This window comes from Falco cherrug, chromosome Z (assembly GCF_023634085.1).
Source record: "Falco cherrug isolate bFalChe1 chromosome Z, bFalChe1.pri, whole genome shotgun sequence".
In the NCBI taxonomy this organism is placed as follows: Eukaryota; Metazoa; Chordata; class Aves; order Falconiformes; family Falconidae; genus Falco; species Falco cherrug.
In genome coordinates this window covers 22,463,376-22,489,751 of record NC_073720.1, presented here as the reverse complement: position 1 = coordinate 22,489,751, position 26,376 = coordinate 22,463,376, and the positions used below count along the sequence as shown (strand labels likewise).

The 26,376-nt window shown below is 37.2% G+C and overlaps 1 protein-coding gene across 3 annotated transcripts in view; it reads right to left on the bottom strand.

The window, feature by feature from the left end:
• The window catches only part of KIF2A (kinesin family member 2A), a 41,782-nt gene that overhangs the window by 1,040 nt on the left and 14,366 nt on the right, over nucleotides 1-26,376 (bottom strand). The window contains exons 7-20 of one of the 3 annotated variants that reach the window (XM_027808140.2): nucleotides 25,149-25,244; nucleotides 24,342-24,396; nucleotides 20,893-21,055; nucleotides 18,743-18,833; nucleotides 17,934-17,997; nucleotides 17,481-17,572; nucleotides 17,093-17,235; nucleotides 16,164-16,368; nucleotides 12,753-12,863; nucleotides 8,921-8,988; nucleotides 7,115-7,228; nucleotides 5,858-6,008; nucleotides 4,152-4,253; nucleotides 1,708-1,843 (exon numbers count right to left, since the gene is read on the bottom strand). In XM_027808140.2, coding sequence (XP_027663941.1) covers nucleotides 1,708-1,843; nucleotides 4,152-4,253; nucleotides 5,858-6,008; nucleotides 7,115-7,228; nucleotides 8,921-8,988; nucleotides 12,753-12,863; nucleotides 16,164-16,368; nucleotides 17,093-17,235; nucleotides 17,481-17,572; nucleotides 17,934-17,997; nucleotides 18,743-18,833; nucleotides 20,893-21,055; nucleotides 24,342-24,396; nucleotides 25,149-25,244 — 1,591 coding nt within the window. The remainder of the gene's footprint in view (nucleotides 1-1,707; nucleotides 1,844-4,151; nucleotides 4,254-5,857; nucleotides 6,009-7,114; nucleotides 7,229-8,920; nucleotides 8,989-12,752; nucleotides 12,864-16,163; nucleotides 16,369-17,092; nucleotides 17,236-17,480; nucleotides 17,573-17,933; nucleotides 17,998-18,742; nucleotides 18,834-20,892; nucleotides 21,056-24,341; nucleotides 24,397-25,148; nucleotides 25,245-26,376) is intronic. The other 2 variants (XM_014281535.3, XM_027808146.2) reach the window with 2 other exon arrangements.

Sequence of the window (26,376 nt, the reverse complement as noted above, 5' to 3'; positions counted from 1 at the left end):
CACAAACAAGGGGATTAATATAAGCTTCAATTCAATACTCGCCATGCTAACAGGCTGCTTAGCAACTTAGTCCCTTTTTAGATGCTACCCCTGTTTCTAGGCAGGATAGGTCTGGAAATGGCACAATTTCATTCCCAGCATGTAACCTGTTGACACTGAAATTCTGCTTCTGACTTAAGAGTATAGGGAGATACACACCAGATGCATCCTTTTCCTTACTAGCACCTTCCAAACCATCCTTAGAGGCACACACAACTGTATTTAGTGTACAATCAGGCACTTATGTACATTCTAAAACTAGGTGGAGCAAATTCTACCCCCTCCTGTTTTTCTGTGAATGGGAAAGCATTTGTGATTAAATTCTGGAAGTTATTTAACAAAAATAGATGCATACATCATTCATTTATTTCACTGTAACCATAACAAGAATGGGAGAAACCTGAGAGAGGAAGTGTGGCATCCTTTTGTATATCTATTCCTGTCCCCCTCCATTCCCCAGTCACATTGCCAAGAATGGGAAGAAGGAAACTAAAATGACAGCATAAAAGGTGTCAGTTCCAGAGTGACAGGAATAAAAGCTGAAATACTCTGTGATCATTATGTGCCATGAGCAGAACACACAAGATACTGGGAGAATGAATTTTTGACTTAACAGTTCTTCCTTCCTGTAAAGCTATATATGCATCATGCTGCTTGTAAAGATGCAATAATCTCTTGGATAGCCTTTACCTCCAGTACATTGTTTCAAAAGCAGTATCTAGTACGTTCTCAAAGAACAAGAAGTCACCTAAACTGTGTTTATCACTGCTGGTGCCTCAAATGGTCTTCTTCTGAAGAAGAGGCCATCATCCATACATAAAAAGCAAAGGAATGTACCTCCAATGCTTTGCTAAAGTATGCTGGCACCAATGCATGCTTACAGGGCAAGCAGGCCACATCTTATTTGCTTGATGTATTCTTCTAACTTAGAGAACATACTCAGACTAAGTAAAGAGTAAGATTATCTTATAAGGAGTTTTTTAACACAGATGAAAAAAACTGACCCACACCCCTCAGCCCCCAACCTCACCCTTGAACTTTTACCAGTATAGCAAATCTCCTGGAGTCCAAAGAGTTTCAGAAACTAAACCTAAAAATTCAGCTCCCATGAGGTACCAAGCTGACAAGCTGGTTTTTGAAGACAAGTGCAAGAGTCAATTTTGGGCACTAAGAATTACCCCCAGTTTGTTTTTCACCAAAGCAGCTGGCAAAATTCAGGCAGAAAGACTACTGAAGCAAAAAGTAAGCGAACAACCAAGCTACTCAGCTTGATGCTACTCTTAAGCAAAATCTTTAAAATGACGGCCAGCTCCCTGCTGCACTGCAGACTGCAACAGAGCAGGAACTGGAAATTCCTGCTCCTTTTTCCTCATTGCATTACCTTATTTTTTCACAGAGTTCATTTGGATTTTCTTTTTCTCTCCTCTATTGTTTTGGAACAAAGGAAAAGAAAAGGAAAGTTGGAGGATCAAGTTTATACTTCCTAGAGGTAAAGCAGATAATTCTTCCTAAAAACTAGATGAACTGAGCACAGGGCAGGACAAGGGAGAAAAGACCCTAAAACGTAACTACACTCTTTTCCCCCTCCTCATTATTACTGTGAGTCTCCATGCCATATGAAAACACATGCTAATAATACACAAAAAAAGTGATTAAAAAGTAATCTACCTCTAAGTTCGGTCAGAGTATCAATTTTTTGTTCTAGAATTGCTTCAAGTTGGGTAGCGTAAGAATCCACATCATAGTCTACTTCTTCTGTCATCGCAAGAAGAGCTTTTTCCTCTTCCAGCCATCTAATAGATTCCTAGATAAAAATTAAAAAAACTAAATACATTAGCAAAATTTCAAGACAAGCTTCAAGACAAAGAGCTCAATTAGACCTTTTCTCAACATGACCACACTTTTTAGTTTCTAGTCACCTCAATGTAACAGATTTCAATCCTAATATTAAACTTTATTGTTAATTTGGCAAAACTGAAACCTTATTCCTAATTCAGCAATACTGTATGTTTTCTACATTGTTTCTTAATGCCAGCAGTCACACCACTAACAGGTAACCAGTTCTCTTCAAATCCAGAACATACATGGTTGTAAACCTAAGAAACTCAACAGAACTTACGTCACGACTATATCCCTTCTAACAGGTATTGAAATTAGAAGTCAGACTTCAGTCTTAAGTATGGGCTGGTTGCCACTGGCTGTAACCATAGTGTCATTATACAGTCAAGGAGCCAAGACAATTCTGTTTGGAGAGTTTGGAAAGCAGCTGTATAAAAGAGCAGCTATTTTAAGCTCACTATTGCATGAGCTAACTCCCCAGATACTTAAAAGTACAGTAAAGGTTGGTTAAAGCAGCTCTTAGGCATCTTTGCACTGCAAGTATTACAAAAAATAAAAAAGAAGGGGGGTGGGGGAAGTCTTGCAGCAAAGAAGAATGCAACCAGCATCTTAAGGGTTACAGAACCATGCAAAACCGATCAGGAGAACTGTCCCCATTGGAAATGCTTTGATTTAAAAAAAAAAGCAAGCAGCTGACAGTTCTAGGCATGCTGTGCCTGAAATACTAAAATTAAGTCTTTCCCTCTGTGCACAGTAGCCCAATATTGAAAGCATGGTCCAAGCTCCATGTATATTTTCTGGCTTTTAGGACAGATTGGGATTTACATCGGGATAGGATTAATCTAATGTAAACTCGTACATCCTAGACACAAGGGAAGACCAACACCTCTAGAGCATGATTCATTCTGTTGGCCTATTTTAGACCTTTTGGTTAGGAAAGATGTTTTGTATGAGGAGCTTCCAGGAGGAAGCTGACAGAAGACAACTTCTACCTGGTACAGCTGGTAGATTTTGTATTGGTGCAGCCCACCTCCACCCACAGCATGAATGAATAAGCTACGCTCCAAACAAAGGGAGCTGTAGCTCAAACACGTTTCCTTCCAGTGGCTGCTGGGAGGAGCAGTAATCTCCAGCAGAAGGCCAGATGGACACACAGAGGCAGTAACATCTTCACTAATGCAGCTTGTCTCTCCGGAAGTTGCAAGCATTAGGAGACAGCTTAGGCATATGGCATATGACTTCCACACTTGTGCATGTTTTACTTCGGGGCTGATGTTTCATAATAACTAAATCTCTACATCTGTTGTAAAATGTGTTACTTAGCATCCTGCTGTATTATGAACACACATCAATGTTCCACCAAGTTAGATATCTAAATTGAGAAGAGTGTGTATTCCCTATAGGTTTAATAGTCTGCTGTTTGCTTGCAGCAGATGTGCCGAACAGACAGTCTGCCTGAAGACTCTAAGGTTACAAACAGAAGCAACTAATATTTCCTTCTGAAAACTAGTAACTCATACTTATTGCTACAATTTATTTGTGAATATAACAGGCTCCATGGCGCTGACCAGCACTACACTGCATGGGCAGTATTCCTTCCAAAGACCCCAAAGGGCAAGTGAAAACCTTTATCTGTAAAAAAGGAAGCAAACAGGCAATTAGAAACATATGTGTCTCTTCTGGATCTCGCAGGGGGTGATGTCACAAAAGGATACTCAGATCAGATACTTGGAGGGAGTACTGCAGTATCTTAGAGGGAGATGACCAAACAGAAATGCTGGTGATAGAAACATTACTATTAATTTTCAGCTCTGACATAGGAATATTGGCAGTGAAATTGAAAATGTCAAAACCCATCTGAATAAACTCCCTGTAACTAAGGAAACATCACAGTCACTAATGCTGGAAAAAAAAGAGACTACAACAAAAAACACAGTGAACAGTAAAAATAGTAAAAAGAAAACAGCAACTTTTCTTACAATGAATGCAGTCTAGTTAGGAATATTTCTTAAGAAGAAAAGGAACATTTTACTTATTTTCTGGGATCATACAGACATATGCTTCTCTCTCATCATGGGGAAAAAGGTAAGTGGTTATGGGATCTATCCCTGTTTGTTTGCCACAACAGGCTTAGCATAATAAAACAATTTAGAAATCTCTGACAGCAATGGAATGACCAGATGACATCCTACATCTCCCAAGAGTATGCACTTTCACTGGGAAAACCTGAATTCCTAGATTAGGATAAAAGAAAGTAAAGCTCCATCTTTTACCTGGAAGACAGTCCTGTGATCTTCTACCACTTGCTCTTCCATTTCTACCATTTGTGACACAGCTTCATGGAAAGTAAACAACTGTGGAGAAACTTCCTCTTCCTAAAAACAATAGTTAAGCTTGTTAGTCTAGAAAAAACTGGCTACAGGAAATACATTGAACATGATCCATCTCTCCACAGAAGATAAAATAAATATGCAGAAGGAAGAACTTGTCAAAAATAGAATTTAATACTTCTACCAAGAGAATCTCCAGAGATATGTGGAGAGGGCAATAAATTCAAAATACTCATATAGTTAATTTTAATTTATATTCAGTAAAAATTTCCAGCCGCTAATCCTAGTGAATACCAGAAAATAGAATATCCCACATTACAAAAACAAGGTAAAATGGTAATAGAGGAAGTCACAAGAAGGCGGCTAACTTCTAATAGGTTTTAATGCCTACAGAACACTGGTTTTCTGTCAGGGCTTTTTTTGTGTGTATATTGCAACAGACAGAAAACAATTTTCAAAAAAAGAGAACAGCAATTGTATTCAATACATTTCAGGAAATCAAAATAAAATTGATCCTTTGGGAAAAAAATGGAATGAATGTAAAGTGGGAAGTCTAAAATGTACACAGTGACTAAAATTAGAAGACTGCATAACATGGATTTACAAACGGGCAAATAGGGCTTCTTTAGAAACGAAGAGTTAGCAATCAAAGGGGAAAGCATTACGTAGGCTGTAATTAAGGTTTCAGCAAGTCAGTATAGTTCCTTATATGATGCCTTTGAAATCTTTTTAAAAACATACTGTAAAAATTTATTTTTAGTTCCACACGAACAATGAAAAAGTATGACATGGAAGGGTATCTGCCTGGAAGGACTGTCTAGTAGGAAGCTCTAGGAGTCACTAGCACATTCTTATAAAATAAAGAGTCCTGGAAGAAAAGCCAGTTACTAAAATGTGAAATACAGCAGACACCATGAAGTATCTGAGAAGACAGAAAGTAACTTAGGATAGTTAGTAAGAATTTTTCTTTTCTATCTTTCATCAGCATTTTCACAAATCAAATTTTAATCCCTGTTGAACATTTAAGGAACCAGGACTAGAGCCGATAATCGGCAATGAGGGGAAAATGCCTGTTAAAAGATGTCCCAGCAACCTACTCCTGCAGCCCGGACAGATGTGCTGGGAACATAATGTGTTCTGCCAAGCAATGCACTGGGGTTTCACCCCAGGAAAATCTGAACACCAGGAAGAGGAATGATGGGTAGCTAGATTTCTAAAGGCAAAGAAAGGGAAACTCGATTGAAATGGGTGTGGCATTCAGGGGAAACAACGCTCAAAAACACAAGGGTGTTAAATTCAGATGAGTGTCCCAGGATACTTCTAACTGCCTAAAAATATCTGAAGCTATACAGGAAAAAATGCACACTAAAGAACACCAGAGACTAGAGCAGACCCTGCCTAGACATTAAAAACACCAACCTGCAAGGGATAAAAGTAACACATTCTCCTCTCACACTTGAAGAAACATTTTTGGTTTCGTTTCTTTTTCTGTTATGGGAATGAACAAAACCATAAAGCGAAAGAGTGAAGAGGCATGCTGTCTTTACTTAATGATCTTGCTAACAGACTACAAATACACGTTACTCTGGATTTGTTCTGCCACTGTATTTATCATCATTGCTTTCCACCTAATGCTGTAAATAACTCACGTTTCGTTCACAAAGCAGTTTGAGATCATCTCTCTGAGGAGAGCTCCCCACACCCCACTGCACCTCCAAGTCGTCGACCTGATTGGAAGCATGGTGTGTAACGGGACGGCTCTCTCCTGAAGCACCAGGCTCAACCATCAGCTCTTTCACCCTATAAGCAGAAAATGTTTCATTTGTGAATTAGTAACTTCACTTGTAAAAAAGTCACAACAAAAAATAAAGCTCTACGGGTTTATGCACAATTAATTCATTTAATAAGGAGGATGATGTCAGCTTCACAAATTTAATGTACCTTTAGTGACAAAAAGATGTTTGACCAACTGCTAAAAAGCATGGACCATTGAATTTCAACTACTTACAGGTGCATTACAGTCCACCTTCTAGCAAGAGGCATTTTCCAACTAAAATCTAAATACTTTTAAGAGGGCAACCACCTCCAAACCCTCAATATTAACTCCTTAACAAGTGAGTAATATTTGAAAGAAAAGTTTGTTCAGCACCCTAAGCCTGTCTTTTTCTATGCACACAAGTGTGCTTTAAAAAAACTGGTCAATCAGTACCCCACTAGCTGTCATAAGCAAATCCACCAAGCATTGTGAGGAAAAATAATCTGCAACCAAGTATCTCAGAGAATAAATCAATCCTTTAATTAAAATAATTTCAAAGGTGAAAATATCTTAATAAAATGTTATGCTCTTTTAGCATGAAAATTGTTTAAAAGACTGATACTGACTGTCAAAAAAAAAAGGCCATTTAAAAGCAAGTTTATGAAACAGATACATCAAAGTCTGCAAGTATACCAAGTTTTAGAACATAGGTTTTCTTAAAGGGAAAAAATATTTTTTCAAGTAGCACTTATTTACAACAATGTAAACAGGTTTTCATCTTCAGAGTGATGAAAAGTTTTAACAATATGTATGTATGAAAATTGTTTTCTTAGAGATATTCAAATTACCCTTAACACAGACTTGTCAGATTTGGTCCACTAAATGTACAAAGGTGACATCACCATTTTTTTTAAAAAATGTATGAAGGAAACTAGCAAGCCTGGATACAGAGTGTGGATGTTTAAGGAGGGTGAACAAAATACTGGGAAGATGACTGCAGATCATGCAGAACCATCACCTGCCAAACAAAATAAAAACAAGAGTATGTGTGACTTCAGGCAAGGGGTCTAATGAAAGGTTGGGTCTGTAAAATTACATGGCCAAAAAGAAAACTTAAAAATAAAGATTCCATGTATAGAATGAAGTAGACCTGGTGACTGAAGGAGAAAAGTCGTCATACTCATAGGAAGGAGAGAGATCAGAGCGACTGCCACTACCCTGTGAGAAGGGAATGTCCGAAGGACTAATTCCAAATTCCTTTACTCTGCAGCAGCAAAATACACCAGCAAATTAAAAGAAAAATGTTCTCATAAACACAGTTAAAATGACAGTTCTTTTGTTTAGCATGCTTCTTTAGCTAGTTTAACTAGTTTATTTTTATATGAAAACACAAGTGTGCCAACATATTCAAATCTTCTGTAAACAAAGTTACAGATGACTAACAAAACTGAACAAACCCAGTGCTGCTGATTTGCAGGGGACTGTAATAGCAGTGTAATCAGAAGAGTAATTTCAGATTTCAGTTTGTGCAGTTAAAATTTGTTCTACATTCAATATTTCACCAAATGGCTCCTTTTAAAATGTCAAACAACCACAACTACAAAACTTTCATTTTATTCTGCCCCATCTTAAGCTGCGCACACACTGGTGTTCAGCACCTAAAACCCAACTGTACTATGAAAATGATACATTGCTAGAAAAAACTAAAATACTACACAAAACACATGAAGCTACTTTACAGTGACAGGCATTTACTCCACAACAGCATACAAATTTAACACCAATGAGGAGAAACAGTTTCAGCACTAGTATACTAAAAAGTAGGTGTTTAATTGCTTTTGCAGTGTCTTTTTCTGGAGTATGTATTCTTTAAGGGGTAAAAGACCCAACGAGTCTTGACAAATATGTAAGATCCTTTATTATGTTACTGTAAGAGGAGTAGATGCCTCATTCTCACCAGGAAGAAAATCACACAGCTGGTCTAAGCGAGGCAGATTTGCTACTAGCTACCTTGATTCAGACACAGAGAGATTTGGATACAGAGAGAAGTGGGTGATAAGCATTTCTAGCAGCCCTTTGTGCCAAATTAGTGGCTGGCCGGGGTGCCCAGCCAAAGAGGAGATGTGGTTCTGCTCTTTCACTAGGGCAAGCAGGCCACTAGATGGTAGTGTCTTCTGGCAAAACCAGGGTTTCTGATGGCCCAGAGTCTTGTTTGCCTACTTTGTTCTTTGCAGCATAGGGGGTCTTTAGGTTGCAGGTCTGACTGCAGAGACTCGCAGGACCTGATCACCCCATCTCCAGAGACATTAAACGAAGAACTGCAGCAGGGGAAGGCTTCTTTACCACTCACTGAAGAGAGACAAACACTTCCAGAGAGCAGTACAGGTCTCAGAACTGCAGCATTAGCCTCTGGAGGTTCAAATTTGTCTACACTGATTATAAAGTGACCATTGGATAATAAGACTTTTTACTCAGTGGTCTCAGATATTTGCCCGAGTTGGGAAGTATAAAATTTCATTTTATGTACGAAATACACTAGCAACTGCATGCAATTCCACCAAGGGGATTTAAAAAAAAAAAAAAAAAAAACACATTGCAGAAAGGCATTTCAGCTAACAGCCCAGGGAATCATCATGAATACTGACTACCCTCATGCAAGAGATGGTGCCTCCAGAGCCAGGGCAAAACTAACTGTGGCACCTCCCACATTCCTTGCAATCCATCTCTAGATAATGGCTTAAATGCAGTTTCTACTTATTCTATTTTACATTGTAAAAAGCAACTATTTAAATCAAATGTGAGCCCAGATCAGTAATTTGGGTTTAAGCTTATTAAGAAATGCAAGTGTGATCAAATTATTCAAGTAGCTAAAAGAATTATACATCATTCAATAACACTATTCCAATTATCTGTCATCAACAACTGATATAGCTATAAGCAATAATATTTTCCATACCTATTTGCGTATCTTAATGTATTTAGAGTGTTTTCACATGATCCCATCCCCGGGGAAATCGTAGCAATCTGGAAAAAACAAGCCACACATTAATAAATCACTTTGCACAGATGAAAGGTAACTACATTTTTTTTTTTTTTAATTTCCAGTTTCACTTGAGATCTTCTACAAAAACTATCTACTATATACAGCTGTACTTATACAATGCCACCTCAAGGAGATAGAGTCAAGTCAAAAGCTTCAATTTAAGTATTTTAACCAGACCTGGAATATTAAGAATTCACAGAAATTCCGTAAACTTCCCCCCTTTCACTGTCTTGGTAACATAATCTGTAAATGCAAAACTAACTGAAAAAATTAAGACTCCTCAATAAAGGAAGTATGTAACTCAGAAAGTCTAATACATCCTGAAAACAATTACCAGATTATTTTTTAATGTATCTTTGTAGGCTGCTCTCCATTCAAACAGACTGCACACTGATTTGAGATCTTTTTGGCCACAGTCCAAAACTGTACTTAATACTAAAGATAAGTATGTGTTTAAGTAAAGATTTTTTTTTCTCTATTCGAAGTTCTCTGTAAACAATACTTGAGAGCTAACTTATCAGATGTATTTGGAATCTATAGGTCTTTCCTTTTCCACTTAAATAAAATACCCTGAAGATCTCACCTTCCTTCCAGCACTCAGCAAAAATAACTGATCAAGAAGCAGTGGCATCATAATTTGTCCTAGTTTCTCTCAGTAGTCCAATTTTTTCAACTGTGCTCCTTTCAGACATTACTCAGGACAAACACTTCTATGATCCTACACACTAATATTTTTTGTGGCAGCACAGCATCAGGAGACTGAAACTGATGAAGACTAGATAATCCTGGTCTCCTCTTTCCTCCTGCTATGATCCTACACACTAATATTTTTTGTGGCAGCACAGCATCAGGAGACTGAAACTGATGAAGACTAGATAATCCTGGTCTCCTCTTTCCTCCTGCTGCTGACATTACTGTACAAAAGCACAGGTAGTCATCCTGAGAGGCATTTTTTCTACTGGAGAGAAAGGAAAAATATGTGGTGGGAGGGAGTCAGTCAGAAAGTCTGAAGAGCCTGCTACCATACAAACTTAAGTTTAAGCCTCTAATACTGGTACACATTGGTTACTAACGAGAACAACAAGTGTAGCCTTAAAAAGATTATCTGACTGCAAGTCTCTTTATAAAGTGTTCTGGGTGCTAACAAAACCCTCAAGTTCTTAAAATCCTTCCAAACTCATTTAACGTGAAAGTATGCATCTCTTCCATCAGTTCAAGTTTCAGAGCATACCCAACACAGCACCTGCCATTAACACCAGGCGACTAGTCGCTCTGTTTTGAAGCGTTCCAAGTACAGCTGCTGTAAGGAAGTGCCACTGTAGGTGCCATCAGCTGTGTGGATACCCAATGCAGCACACAAGACTCCATGCACAAGACTCAGTCTGCTGAACAGAAGTGTCCACTACATCACACATCGTTCTCCTCCAACAAGCCCAGTCCAGGCAGGGACAGGAGAACCCCAACCTCTCTGCTGCTTGCTTCCTCCCTCCCAATTCCAAGTGAGGATGGGAAAAACTGCACTATTTATGGACAGGAATATCTTTAAGACTCACAATTACCATTATTCTGATTTCAAATGTGTCTGCATTGCTTATAAGCCATCACAGTGGGATCAATGGCCCTTTTGGGACACTGAAGTCTGCAGGTTCCCACTCCCATCCCAGCAGGCTGAGGGGTCTAGTACTTCAGCATGTCAGGGATGCAACACAAAGATGCAGCACTGGTTGAAAAATGAGCCTATTCTATGTAGCTACCTTGCAAATTCCAGATGATGATACATTATCCTATTGTGGAACTCTTCAAAAACAAAACTCTTTCAAAACTAAAGAGTTTTTGAAACTACTGAAGGACAAGAACTTAGTAAAACTGCAATGACTAATAACATCCAAAACAAGTTTTTTATGCTGACTGTATGCCTCTGGATTCCTTTAGAATGAAGCAGATCCTAGTCATAACTGCTCACATTATGAAGCTATTTTCCAAATATTTTTATGAAATTAAAAAAGATATATTTCCAAATCATGTTTAACCTTAAATACAGAAGGGAATGCTTCATCCTCAAAGGTCTAACTTTCAAAATTGCAACAGGAAACCCGTTAATGATGAAAGTCAAATAAAAATGAAGTGTAGAAATTACCAAATAAATTAAGAATAAATTTTGCTGATGAAATCCTTGACAAAAATTACATGTAAACAAAGACTAAAATCAGAATGTCACAAGTGGTCTAATACTGAGAAACTACAGTTTCTCAGTATTAGAAGGAGTAACAGAAGAATGAGTTTGAAACATTTCATCATGAAAGGGTTTTCTTAATTCTTCAGAATTTTAAGACAAAATAAGAAAATGTAAGAAAACAAGAAATATTTCAAGCATATTTCTACTCACTTTTAGAGGGGATATTTTTGCTTAATTTAGAACCATATTAAATATAAAAGAATGCAAGCTTTATCAGAAATTGAACATCCATATATCATGCATTATTCCCAATGGCATTCTTACACATCTGAATGGTAAAAAATGTTACAACTATCAGAAGAGTAATAATTAAATAAAAAAGCTTCACCAAAACAAAGGCAGCTTGTTAGCACTTTAAGGAGGGGTAAGGGTGATGGTGAGAACATCAAGAAATATTCACAAATGTTAATGATTCTACATACAGAGAATAACATCCAGCAGGCTACCTTTCCAAACCTTCTTAAGCTGTCTGGATGCACTAGCTGAAGATGCACAACTTAGCTTTCTGATCCTGTACAGGATTTATGAAGTTATAGAATCATTGAATCGTTTGAGTTGGAAGGGACCTTTAAATGTCATCTAGTCCAACCCTGCTGCAGCGAACAGGGACATATTCAACTAGATCAAGTATGTCTCAGTGGGAAAGAAAACAATCCTGTCTTTTCATCAGAAGACTTAAGGAGAAAAAAGATTTTTTTAAAAGCTATTTCACCTCCATTTTTTAATTAGAACCATACCTAACAGCTAATGGGAAGACTAGGCTGCCCCAACATAATGGTTTTCATGTGGTCTGAAGGCTTCTCTGGTTTCTAGACTAATCAGGAGTCTGCCAAAAGTAACCAACACAAACAAGCCTAGCAATGGGTGACCACTACAAAGAGCTTGCATTTCTTTAAGGAGAAATGTTAAGAATGCATAAATAAAAACAACTGGACATCAGTGGTTTTATCTGTCCTTTCCACCATCTGATTAATTCTGTTTTACTGTCTGATGCAAATGCACATTTATACAATATACAACCATTCATCCCATCTATCCAAATTATCTCCCCATCAACACCCAGAGCATATTCTGTTGTCTTTGATACCAACTTTAGTCTTTGTCACTAAGATCTTAACTCACCACACTTCCAGTCTACACCACCTTTTCCAAAATTCTGAGTCAAACAATACTCTCATATAATTAAGACATTATCAAAAACAAACAAAAAACCAAACCTCTTAAGGCAGAAGTCTTTCTAGCTAGGTGCCTAGCTAGGAAACTAGAAAGAGCAGTAAGAAAGAAAATTAAGAAAATAGAAAATAAGAAAAAAGGCCAAGGAAAAGCGAGAAGGGAGCATGTTATCTGAAAAGTCTCAATGAAAGTCTTGATCCACATAGTGTTAGTGGATAAACTTAAGTCCAACACATTGCCAGTAGCACGAGACCAATTTTAAACATAAAAGCCTAAATCCCCAGCATCTTTTCTCTTTGTAATTATTAGACCAAACAGTTAACCAAATCAACTTACCATACAGGTACGTGAGTTCTCCCCAATGAATGAATCTCTTAGTACCTGAGTAAGTTTACTTGCTCTGAAGGGCGTATGAGGTTTATTTCGGCCTAAGGCTCTAATGCACTCCTGAAAGAACAAATAGGTTTATGCATTTTTCTTTAACATGGGATGAATAAATATAATACAAATTCAATTCAAAATCAGAAGCCACAAGCCTTAGTTATTTTGCTGTCCCCTAAAATATCATTAAAATTTACCATTAAAGCTTGCATTCAAGACAGGTTAGGCTTTTACCTCTCATTAAGTTCAGAAGAGGTAGGAACTTAAAAAGGAGTTCGGAATCTAAAAATTTTAATCTGTTTGTAAATGTAATGTAAATGTAAACATCCAAACTGTTTACAACTACTGTAACCACCACTACCACCACAACAAAAAATCAGTGCGGATGTTCAATGTCCAGACTAACAATTACTTCTGGTTATCAGCTGCAAAAACCTGAATGAACAACAACCTCCACCAGCAGAAGCAGTGGGGACTGGGGCATGTGTTGACTATCAACTAAAAGCAGTAGCTTTGACTTTGCCTCTACCAATGACTTAATTTATAGCTCAGAAGAAAACAAACTTTCTGAAAGCATCCGCAGCTCACAAACCTAGTAAGCACAGTTCTCTATTGATATACTCAATATTGGAAGACGCTGAAGTATTAAGACAGTTAAGACACTTGCTTTAAAATATTCTTCCTGTGAAAAAAACAGGATAAAGTTTCCTCTTCTGCTCACAAGGCTATGAGACTAAACTAGTATTTGCGATTGGTTGGAGAGTTCCAGTGAGAAATATTTAATAATATTTACATCTATAAAGTAACTATAGAAGTTAAAAGCAGCAACTAAATACAACAGTGCAAAACCAGGACTCCACTAATCCAAAGATCACTTCTGCCCACTCAGAGCTCCAACATCAACTCATAAAACACTACTTACACAAACGAACTTTACATTTAAATTTTTTTGTTATCATTATTTTCATTATTAATTCCAGTTTCTGCCTTTGCATTAATACTTTGTGTACAGGCATCTCTTTAGAAGCACGGCTCCCTTCATACAGTTTTAATATGTCTGTACACACAACTTCAAACAACTATAATTCAAAAGCTTTTAAAATTAGAGCTTTTGTTTTAGCAGCACTAAGGGACAGAATGGATGTTGTGTTACAGGAATAGTTCTACAGTAGTTCAGCTAATCCTCCGGCTGCAGCCATATCCTTGTGGCCTTTTGAAATTTCCTAGAAACGGCTTCCTCTAGAAGTCAGGGTAGAAACTGTGGGATGATAATCCAAGAATGCATTGCAATTGTGAAACAGCATAGACCAGAACTAAAAATGGGCTCAGAAGAAAACTGCCATGACACAGAGAACATAACACACACACGGGCAAGTTGGCTTTAACTACAGTGAATATTGAAAAAACTCAGCAGTAATATGAATTTCATAAAATGGACACAGCTCAGACAAAGAGACTGAAGCTTGCTGAATGTGCTTTTCATATGCAAATGCTCAAAAGGACTCAAAAACTTACAGGTGAGCAAGGCAGTGCACTCTGAATTTTTAAGATTTGTACATTATTATACTTACATAAGGAGAAAAGCAGATTAGACAGGAAAAGCGACAACAGATTTTCAACAGGTGACATTACAAACTAGAAAAAGTATCAAGTGTGTGTTGAATTACTAATATGACAATCGGCAAGTTTAATTACGATATTTTAATTTACCGTAGTAAGTTTTACTTTGCTTACTCCTGAAAAATCTGAATTGGATTATCTCCTTATTAGTAAAAGGATTATAGGAGGACACTTCCAGCTTCTATATTAATGGAGTTTTTAACTACTTTTGCTTTTTATCACAGCTCAGACAACCAGGTAACAAAATGACAACACTACTTCCACGTAGAGACATTACAGAAATAACTTCCTGTAACAAAAATCTGAACAGGTTAAGACAGGACTGATATCCAGATAGAAACAGCAAATCTTGGATTAGCACCAAAGACCACTCAGAGCACACTTATTTAATTTGAACATGACATTAACATTCAATCTTGAATACAAATGGGAAAAGCTGTGTTAATATTTTTTGGGATAGAAGAAAAATGAAAGACTAGCCTATCATTGTATCTTCTGGTACTGCTGTTTAGACCTCTGCAAGACCTCCACCAATTTTTATTTCCCCTTCCCTGTATAATTTAGACCACAATCACTAGTACAGCAGCAGCAGAACCTTCTACCGTAATTATGAAAATTAACTAGGTATGTTGTCTGGGTATTGCACTGAAGGCACTAGCCAGTACAAAATCAACAAGTAAAACTGAAAAGAAAGAAAAAAAGCCAAACCAAATCAAGCAGCTTTATTCAATTATATTTGGAAACCAGTGATAACATCAACATAATCACATTATTTACTTTGGTGCTAAATCAAACCAGGCCACAGTTTTGGAACTGTAGCTTCCAATTCTTCCATGTGCCACACAATTTTGTAATGGCACACTATAGGTTACAATGTTGTGGTGTTTTGTGAGATCTGCTTAGTCAGATATAAGCCTTCCCCTAAGTTTATACTGGGGATAAAAAAGTAAATACAGTGATTTGGGCGTTCAGATTCTTTATCAAAACCACAGTGGTGGTGCTGAGGGTAAACATATGCAAAACCAAACAACAACAGACGTAAGTTCTGAGACATTGAAAACTGTTGTTTTCCCAGCTAGGATCAAAAAATTACATTCCCTATTTAGACTGAACCTCTTTCAAGCATTATAAAACAAAGAACAAAAAAATGCATATGAATATTTAAATAGTATTTCTCAGTTCTCTTGATGCGTCCTGGATTAATATATGAAAATGGGTAAAGTAACCATATCAGACAATCTGCTACAAGGAAGAGCAGTCAAAAAAGGATTCCAACTTTCAGGGGTTATTTCAATCTATTTGTTATTTCTTTCTGGATAAGTTGCTGTTGTGCTGCTTTACTGAATTAATTAACAGTGGTAAATAATATATTTTTTTATATATATAAAAAAACCAACTGAGTTCAGTAAGAATATTTCCAGTTAGTATTTCAAACCTTGAATACTCAAGTCAGTCACCTGTCCTCCCATTTTAGATATATATCAATAAAAATCTTCAAATTCAGCCATTGGGGTCTTTTTGTTGAAGGGTTTGTTGTGTTTGGTTGGGTTTTTTTTGAATTACATGCAAGTCGATAGCACAATGTTTCTGCAGTGTTTCTTCAGGCATTTAGAGGAAAAATCAATACATTATTTTACCTGTCGCATCAGCAGACAATGTAGACAAGCAAAGTCTGCAAAAACACTCATTGCTGTAATATGTAAGAGGTATCCACCTACTCAAAGGTGATGGAAACAGTTCAATTACCTTGAGTGCTAAAAGGCTCTTGTTAATTTCTGCACCTTCCAGTCGTGTCTGCCTATCTGCACTTGAAGTATCCGCTCCTCTTTCATTGCCAGCCAGATCAATCAGAGAGAATTTACCATGTAATTTTCCTTTCTTTCTGAGAATGATCTGAAACACTGCATGGCTTCGAGAAGAGTGTGCGTTTGCAGATGTCTGGCCAGATGTCCTTTGAACAGAAGAGAAGGGAAGGACATAGGAACAGGCAAAGGACCAAACACATTAAACATACTAACCTCAGAACATTAGTTTTTTTCAGGGCAGAGTCCTGTATTTTCCCACATTTGTTGACCACATGTCTAACGTTCTTGTGGACACTAGAGATGCAACCTTAATAAATGGATGTACACACTACAATTATACCTCTTTTTCCATCTCTTCGAACAGAAATGGAAGATTAGTAACATTTTACCTCCCTTTTAAAAGCAAGAATAATCAAAGATTTCAAAGAATCAGAGAGTTTGCATGTAAAATGCTGATGGCATTTTTATTTGCACAGGCAGTAGTCTAAGCACAAGGCTAATTTTAAAAACAGTGAAGCTAGATTCTTAAAAAAAAAGTTACGCTTAACCTCTGTCACTACGTATCAAGGCCTTTTAGAGCTGAAGAATCTGGCAGTATTCCAGGTTATAAATGATGTGAATTTAAGTCTGTAAGCTGCTTACATAATGCATGTAGTTCACATCCTGTAGAAAAATCAGTTATTTCTCTCTACGAGAGAGAGGAACTGTAAATATCTTTATTTAAAAGTTAGGCAGATTCCTTTCATGCAGACAACATCACCAAAAAACCCACTGAATTTTAAAAAGCCATCACTATGAAAAGACCTGAAAAAAATCTTGTTTCTGATTCCTTAATGCAAATGAAGAACTGGTATGAACTATGGGAGATACCTGCAGCTGTTGCCCATTTCAATCAGCTTAAGAACATCTTCAACACTTCTGACTTCCCGTTCCTGTAATCCCACCACCTGGACTTGCTGTTTACCATCTTCTAACACTCTTAATTTTGTCTTCCTGTTCAACAAGTCGAAAACCTTGGGGGGGGGGGCCAGAACAGAACAGTTAAAGGGGAGTTTTAAAAGACATTTGTATTTCAAATCCTGTATCAAAATATGCAAAGCATTCTATGGAAAAAACATGATTGGAAGAGAACTGTAAAGAATTATTTGAAATAAAGATTTTAATACAAAGAGGAAAACCATCTTTTAAGTGACAAGCTCAGAATCTTACTTGTGAAAAAGAAATTCCCCCCTTCCTCAGAGAAAGACCAGGTACTTACCTTACCACTGTAGATCTCAAAAAATGTTGCATATACTTCAAGTTCTAACTTCTTATAGCTTGGTTTCTTCAGCATCAAAAAGACATCTCGAGCTATGAACACATTTCCAGAATAAAAAGATACCTCATTATGTGTTTTTATTTAGTGAAGACCCCTCAACGCATAACAGCCTATGTAACAGCATCTCTCATACTTTTCAAGTATAACACATAGGGTCAGTCAACCAAGTTTAAGCTGCCACACTACAACAGATGATGCAGAAAACCTCAAAATTATACACTTGATTAATCATCCATTTATTTTACTGTGTAAGGACACATCTAGGAACTACTTTTAATCTTACCAAAGCTCCACTGTAATGCAAAATATGTAGACCTTTATGTTTGTATGACAGAGCAGAAAATTTCTTGATCTCAACTAATTGCAAAATCCAATAGACCAATAGAGTCTCACCTGCGAGTGCATATATTCCTTTAGAACAATCTTGGTTCCTTCCTGAAAAGTCACCACCCATAGTCTAGATTTAAGCAACAACAACAGATCAAAAATACGCTACAAAAATCACAGAACTATAACTTCAGTATTTTTTACTTATTAGAACTTAAGTATATCATTGACTTGATTTTGGCTGGGATAGAGTTAATTTTCTTCTTAATAGCTGGTACAGCACTGTGTTTTGGAATTGGGATGAGAATAAAGTTGATAAACACACAGATGTTTTAGTTGTTGATAAGTACTGTGAACTCTAAATCAAGGACTTCTCAAGTTTCCCATGCGCTGCCCATGAGCAGGTGCACGAGCTGGGAGGGAGCACAGCTCAAAACTGGCCCAAACTAGCTGAAGGAATATTCCATATCATAGAACATCATGCCCAGTATATTACTGGGGGTGAGCTGGCCAGCATCTGTCCATCACTGCTTAGGGACTGGCTGGGCATCAGTCAGCAGGAGTGGGTGGTGAGCCATTGTATTGTGCATCACGTGTTTTCTCTGGGGTTTATTCCCCTCTCTTACTATAATTTAAAAAAAAAGACAGGAATAATTATTATTAACAAATTTCATTATTAAAACTGTTCTTATCTCAACAAGTAAGTTTCACCTTTTTCCAATCCTCCTCCCCATCTCAGCCAGGGGGCTGGGGGGAGAGTTGGGGGAGTGCAGGGCATGAGTAAGTGACTGCATGATACTGAGTTGCCAGCTGGGGTTAAACTACAACCATTATATATAAAAAGTGTATTGCTGACATGTATAAGAAATACTTACATGGGTCTTTCCACTGCCTGTTTGCCCATATGCAAAACAGGTGGCCATTCCCCCTTCAAATACCGTCTCCACTAATGGTAGAGCTGTAAACCTTAAATGCAAAAAACAGTACCTAAGAAACTGAGTTACTTTAAGGGGCCACTACCACAAGTTTGCAACCTTGATGCTTCAGAAATGTAAACTCTGGACCTCCTTTAAAATGCAGAAGGCATACCCGTTCAAACTAGTGCTTTTTTGAACTAGCATTCAAACTAGTGTGTTTTTTAATATTAACAAAAAGTTTCAACCCAGCACTGCAGCTCATGGATTAAAAAATATTTAAAATTACAACTTAACCAAAAAAAACAATTACAAAAGTTACTTTCTCCCTTAAACTGAAGAATGTTTTTCAGTACAAAGTAAGCAATTTTAGTATGTTGGAGAAAACTGGAGTAACTTGCCACATTATCATTTTCTCCACTGTGATCCCACAGTTCTGGTGAGAGCAGATGACAATAACTATCTTGCTCTTACTTGTGCTGCTGCAGAAGGCCTTGAAGCAGATTGCCCTTCAAGTAATAATCATTATTGTGCCATATAAGGGAGAAGGAGAAAGCCTGTACTGCTACACAGACCAGAGGTTTACTTTTTTAGTATGAATACAATCATTTTTCAGTATTTTCCATTTTTGTCATGAATTTATTAATTAACTAATAAAAATTGTCTGGAGAAAACTCAGTACAAAAATACAGCAACACTGTATGCCAAAAACAACCCTCATATTTAAACACTATGCTCAGAAAGACAAATAACAGGAAGGAGGAAGATTAGAACTGATTGTCGAGCGGGAAAACTTGCAAGAGGCACATATCACCAGCTGCTTTGCTCCCCTGCAGCTCTTCAGTGTTGAGAAAGGAAATATGTTATCAGTAGACAACCATTTGAAACAGAAATCTCCAAGGGCACAGCTTTGCTGTTTGTAAGTCTTCTTTTGTTGGTGTAAACAACTATACAGATTTTCATTTTGCTACCCTTCTCCTGCTAATTGTATCAAGCATTAAGACAGAAGTTTTAATTTTCAAGGGCTTTTAATAATTTTTACCATGAATTTTCTGTTATCCACCAACAGGATGTTAGCATCCAACATCAGGACATGATCCTAACTTTCACCTCCTAGTTGCTGTATTTAAGACAAGAATTAAGATATTTCTGTCACTACTCATTAAGGCTACGAGAAGCACGTTCCAAGCATAAAGAAAATGATCTTCATCAAATTAACGTTGAATATCAACATTCCTTGCAAAAAGTTCCAAAGTATTTAAACATACCAATATTACAAGCTGTAGTCGTGTCTAACCTTGCCTGCTACTGTGGTCTACTCCACTGAGTGACTTGTACAAGGTAAACAGCTACTTCTGAACACATTTTTAAAGGCACTATGGGTATTATTCTGTGCCAGCTGTGGAAGTGACAGGAAGCATAAAGGAGAAAACAGGGATCCAAATACATTGAGGCTGGAAACAGATGTGTCTGTTGCCTTTGTTTTTTAAATCAGAAAGATTTAGCATTTTGAGCAAGATAACCTAGCTCCATACACCTCCATGTTACATCAGCCACACTTCTTTCGGTATCCCAGTTAGCTCAAGTACCTCAGCAATACACCAATATAACCTGTCTTGCCTTCCTTGTACTCTTTCCCTATGCTGTCCTGATTTGTGTCTATCTCTTAATTATCTTGTATACAAACTGCAAGCTCTTTGGAGCCTGGGCTGTCCATTTCTTCAAGTTTCCTGAAGACCAAAAGCCATGACTCAGGTTCCTCAGGTGCTGCACACACATAGTAAGACAATAACCCTGAGGCAAATGGAGAGCCATGAAGCTGTTCAAATATTCTGTAGCTGAGGAGGCAGGCAATACACAAAAGAGCCTGGAAACCAGCAGGGCTTGGTGGCAGACAGAGCAGGACTGAGGTCAATGGAGGTGAAAATGACACTGCAGGTGAAGAGTTCATGATAAAAGAGTTAAACCAAAAGTGAACAGGCAAAGAATGGAGATAGCAATACACATATCTGGTAACAGAGAACAGGAGTAAAGACAATGACCAAAGTAAGCCCACAGTTATTGGAGATACAGGAGAAAAAAGATTCACCAAAAAAAGCATATACACATACCTGTAAACCATTTCATTAGAAGCTGTGTCATCAAAGGCATAGTCAAAACGGAAAGTTTGGTTTTCTAGGTACCTTGTTAAATCCACCTTTTGTTTTGGTTCATGTACCATCACAACATCTTTACTAGGAATTGTTATTACGTCAAGGTCTTTCAACGAAGTTTCTATAAAATAAGTGAAATACATATCTAACTAGCAACACTTTTTTTTTTTTTTTTTTACATTTTTTCACTGTTTACACTCTTGTAACATCTCAGATAACACAGCTCCTCCAAGTAACAACACTGCAATGGATCTGGGCTTCTGATGCCTAGGTAGTATTCTGCTAAGTAAGAGATCTCATTTTGGAAGTCTAGTCGTCCTATCCTACCAACTGTTAGAAATTAAAGAGTTTGTACAAAGCTGGTTAGAAAAACTGAGATCATTAATTGCAGCACTATCATTGTAGCTTGTTATGTATTCTATAATAACACTTTCCATGGATATCAGTCCTTTTTCCTGGGGACTTCTATATTGTTTTACAGATTACTGCCATAACCTTTGAGTTTTCATAAATAACCTCTCTACCAGAGAAACGCTGAAAGCCCTATACTGCTTGGACTGACAAACCTGAAAATACAAAGAAAATAATATCCTTAAAATAATCTGCTTTATTTCAAAATTTTATCATTGTATTTTCCCCTAAATCCTGAATGTTAGTCATATGCTCACATCTTTCAAGAAGAAAAAAAAATCCTTTCATTCTACACAGACATTTTCATTTGTGTATTCCTACCGCAACCTGAAGTATACATCTTTTATATAAAATTTCTTCAAAGTAAAACCCTTTCTAAAAACTACCTTGTAAGCAGAAAAAGCTGAAAATGCTAAGGATCTTGCCTATCACTGGGAATGAACAAAAGCAGTCTCAATGTGATTTGAACAATGAGATCCCTGGTTATAATTACCACACAGCACTACAATTTATTGCTAATTGTTGTATGAGATATGAATCAGCAAAACAGAACCCAGTGAACCATGATATGCACAAAAATAAAGATCTTTTGTATGTACAGTCAGGATCACTAACGTGCCCTACTTGCATTTCTATGTAAAATTTAAGGCATGCAGCTCAAGAATTTGATGTGAATCAGATAGACATCTTTTCACTGGTTAATATACTGATCAAACAGTACAATTGTTACCATTGCAAGACGTTACACACCAACAGAAATATGCACTCAAGTAACTATATAATCAATTTTTCAGCTGCACTGCAATGAAATAAAAAGCAATCATTCTGCAGTGACCACAGAGAAGAAGTAAGGTACAGTGATGAAAAGAGATGTATGACAGTAAATTCTTTGCAGAAAAGCTTTTTAGTTTTAGTCAAAAACTGATTTTTCTTAAATAATTGTTTGGAATAAGACATTTACCTGCTCCCAGCTATTTGTTATGACAACCTGTATTCCTTGTTGATGAAAATTTGTAACAGTGTCTCTGAAACGCACTATGCATTTCTCAATTATAAATATACATCACTGAAATAAAACCTTAAAGTGTCAATCAGAACACCTACTTCCTGCAAAGTCAATCCACAAAATGATTCGTGCTGAGAACACCTGAAGATTTTAGTGTTTGTGAGACTGACAAAAACTATTTTTCTTCTTCAGGGGGTTACACATTAGTATCATTGATTCTTTTATAATCTTGTATTTTAAAACATGGCATGAGAAATACTGTTTCTTATTAAGTGTGTATTTTCAGAATATTCTATCACGTGGGTATTAGATTATCTCCATGGTTCATCCGCTGCATAGATTTCATCAATAGAATTCATTAATATAATTCATTCATCTAAATAAGCCATTAATCTAATGGCATATTCTTTAAAATGTAAAGTAACTTTGGTGCCAATCTCATTTTTACTTAAGACACTCATCTTCCTACAAACTCCTCTGAACTATGTTTTTCAATAGCTCTAAACCATTAACACCCAAGACATGTAACTTTCACAAAATACTCATGCCCCATGATAACCTGCTCTCATTTACTGCAATTTCACTTTGTTCATCTTCAGCACAGGTAGATGGTGACATTTCCCCCAAATGTATCAGGTTTCTAAGTCATATTTTATTAAAGATAACCTTCAATGTTGAAACAGAGATTCAACTGCTACTGGACCTGCATGTTGAACATCTTTATTAATAGGTCATGCAAAACAGTTTCAGTTAACCAATTTCTGAGATTGTGCATTCCTTGCAGATCACCAAAAGAAAAAAAATCAGGGAATAAGAAATAGTAAAAGTCAAAAAGAAGAAAAAAGTGAAGTAGTGGAAGCAGCGATGTGGAGGCAAAAAAATACACTATATACTAACTAACTATAAGCTAAAACTAACTATATACTGGTATCAACGTGTTTTTCCTTTCCCATACATACTCCCATTTTCCTCTGGACATGCTCCAGATAATCCTCAATGTGTAGTTCTGACAGTACAAAAATAATAAATGCATCCCATGTTGTTTCAGAGTCAGAGCGATGCTCTTTGAGTCCTTTAGCTAAACAAACCATAATAGAAAGAGAAGGAAAGAAACTTCCTTCAAAATGAAAGTCAGCTTAAGTGCTGGATTCAAACAGACTGCAATCCAGAAGCATTTGCATTCTTAACTTCCCACTGAAAGTAAAAAATTTAATGGGAAGATTGGGATCTAACTGGAGTTGAAAACCTGAACTTTTTTTTTTTAATAAAGACTCCAGGTTGATGAGCAGGAAGGAAGAATAAAAGTTGTGATACTAATCATGTATTTAAAAAGTCATTAGGGAGTCATTCCAGTGCCTAACAGTTTTTTAGTGGTATTTCATGTGCCCTAGAGTATCTTGCCCAGCCCTGAGCACCAATACCAGGGGATAAAAGTCTCCAGTTTGTCTGTAATGCACTAGCTTTGAAAGCATGTCTTGGATGCCTCTGGGCACCTATCATGTTGTAAGACATTAGTATTTAAGCACCTGAATTGCTCCCTTAATGTCTGAACAAGACTACTTCAAAGTATAAAAATATTTGTACATAAAGTGTGTGTGAAAGTTTTTAACAGGTAGCGCTCTGCTCAGGAGATCACTTAAGGATAGTTTAAAAGAATGGTGATCCTAAACATAATATAAGAATACTGAAGAAATTACAGTAGAATTAATTCCCAGATCAACCAAATGCATCCTAGATTACCATAGATGGAAAAAAAAATGCAGTCGCTCTGTGCCTGAGCTCCCAATCCATCAAATGGTGACAGTTAAACTACTTTTCTCCCCATCTTTATCCTGGTTATGATGAGTCTATGAATTCTATGGATCCATCACGTATTGTCTAGTGTAACTGTTTCGCCTTTGATCTAGATCTTTTTAACAGAAGCAGTATTACTAACAGAAAATAGCTTTTCAGAGAAAAAAAAAATCAGCAAAATCTTCAATAGACATACCTTTTTTATTGAGTGGTCGTTTCCGTACACACACACATATCCTGTGTTCATCAACCTGCAAAGGAAATGGTCTTTCAGTGAACTGCACCCCAATTCCAGTTATGTAATATTTTATTTTACTTCTGTTCTTGAATTAATTAACCAATCATTTAAACAAAGAGAATTTTCCAAGGCCATGAGTCAAAAAGCCCCCTGTGTCTGCACAATAGCCAAGAACCTGACACTGAGAACCATACATTAACAAAACTCCCTGCAGACAGTGTAGAGTACAAGACTGAAATATTGGAATACTGCAAGCAAATCCAGCTCTAACAGGGTATACACCACAGAGAATTTGTCACAATCTCTGAGATCTGATAATCCCCATCATTTAAGGGTTCTGCTTCTCTGACTTCTCTGCAAACCAAAGGTCTTCATCAGCTTCAAAGATCAAACATTAATCTTTATACTCAGCAGGGTTTTCCAGAGAAGCTTAATGGTTTTGTGTGCACATCCCCTGGCGTCTCAGGAAAATTTACAATACAGAGTCTGAGTGACTACTTAGTATACATTGGTATTATTTTAAAGTAAAAAGATATTTAAATGGCATAACATAATTAACAGTAATTTAGTAACCTAGGGCTTACAACACCTACTAATGTTAATATAATCAAATTACTGAAAAAATAAACCCAAGTTATAACAGATACTCATATATATTAATAAACTACTTATTTTTGTATTTACAGACAGAAGTATACATTGAAAAAACTGAAAACAGCAAAACCACAGAAAGATTAAAATTTTCCATGTTGCTGGGTTACTTACAGGATCTGCAGTTGTCAGTGGTCTATAATCCAAACTTCCCCTGAAATCTCTTATCATACACATAATTTCATAATTTGGGTTTGTAGCATCAACTTCCTACGGAAGTAAGCAACAGAACTTCTAATACACTGTTTTCCCTAAAATGTACTAATTTCAGTATCTTCTGTATTTATCTAAAAGAAAAATATACATTAACTGAAATATTTCTGAAATTTTGGGAGAAAAAATAGTGTCTCAAATCCAAGTTGAACGCCTTTTTCCATTCTGTTGCAGCTAATTTACTGATGATACAGCAAACCAATTACATGCTTTCCATTTTATGGTTCTGGTTGGCATTTAACAGAAAATAATTTTTAATTGAGGCCTCATTAACGGCCTATTCAAGAAAGAAAAATTACTTCCACCTTCGCCAGAATCTTCACACTAAAGACACACCTCCAATCAACTGCACAGCACCAGACACCATACACAGTCAACACTTAGGCTAATTAAAGTAAGGCAGTCCAACAGATGAGTGGGTAACACTCCATTACGCAGGTACAACACACCCCCCAGGGGACCAGTGCAGGCACCCCAGCTGCTCTAAACACAACCCTGAATTCAAGTCAGTTAAAGGAGCTTGATCCTACTACTGGTCCCCAGCTAACTGCTACAATGCACTGCAAACTCATTTAACAGTCCTAGAGCCCCCTAAAAAGCAGAAGCAATCCCAAGGATACACAGGACACTACATCCAGGGTCAGAAGACCTTGCACCCCTAAACCTGGAGCCATCAGTATCAGAGCAAATGGACACCTTAAGAGGCCATGCATGGAGCCCCTCCAAGTCCTGCTAGGCCTGAGCCTTCTGTGAGCTGAGCTGGTGCTCTGCAGAATAAACAAAATGTCCTTCCTGTCACTTCTCCCTGCAGTTGTCAGTTTTTACACCATTTCAGGACATGCTGCTGATGCCATATGTAGCCAGCTCTGGTGCTCAGACCTTAAGTTTTTCACGGCTCCCCTCAAATGATATAAAACTCTAAATCACAGCTGGTTGTGGAACAGCATAGGCACTCTCAGAAAGCACTGCACTGGGGTTAACAAGCTGGAAGGGCACCAGCTCATGACTCCACACCTGTGACACAGCCAATCCTCACCACAGATAAAACTGTCCTGGTAATCAGAAGCTGAATGTACTGTGATGTTGTTCACCCCAATGACAGTGAACTAAAAACTGCTGACAGTTAAGT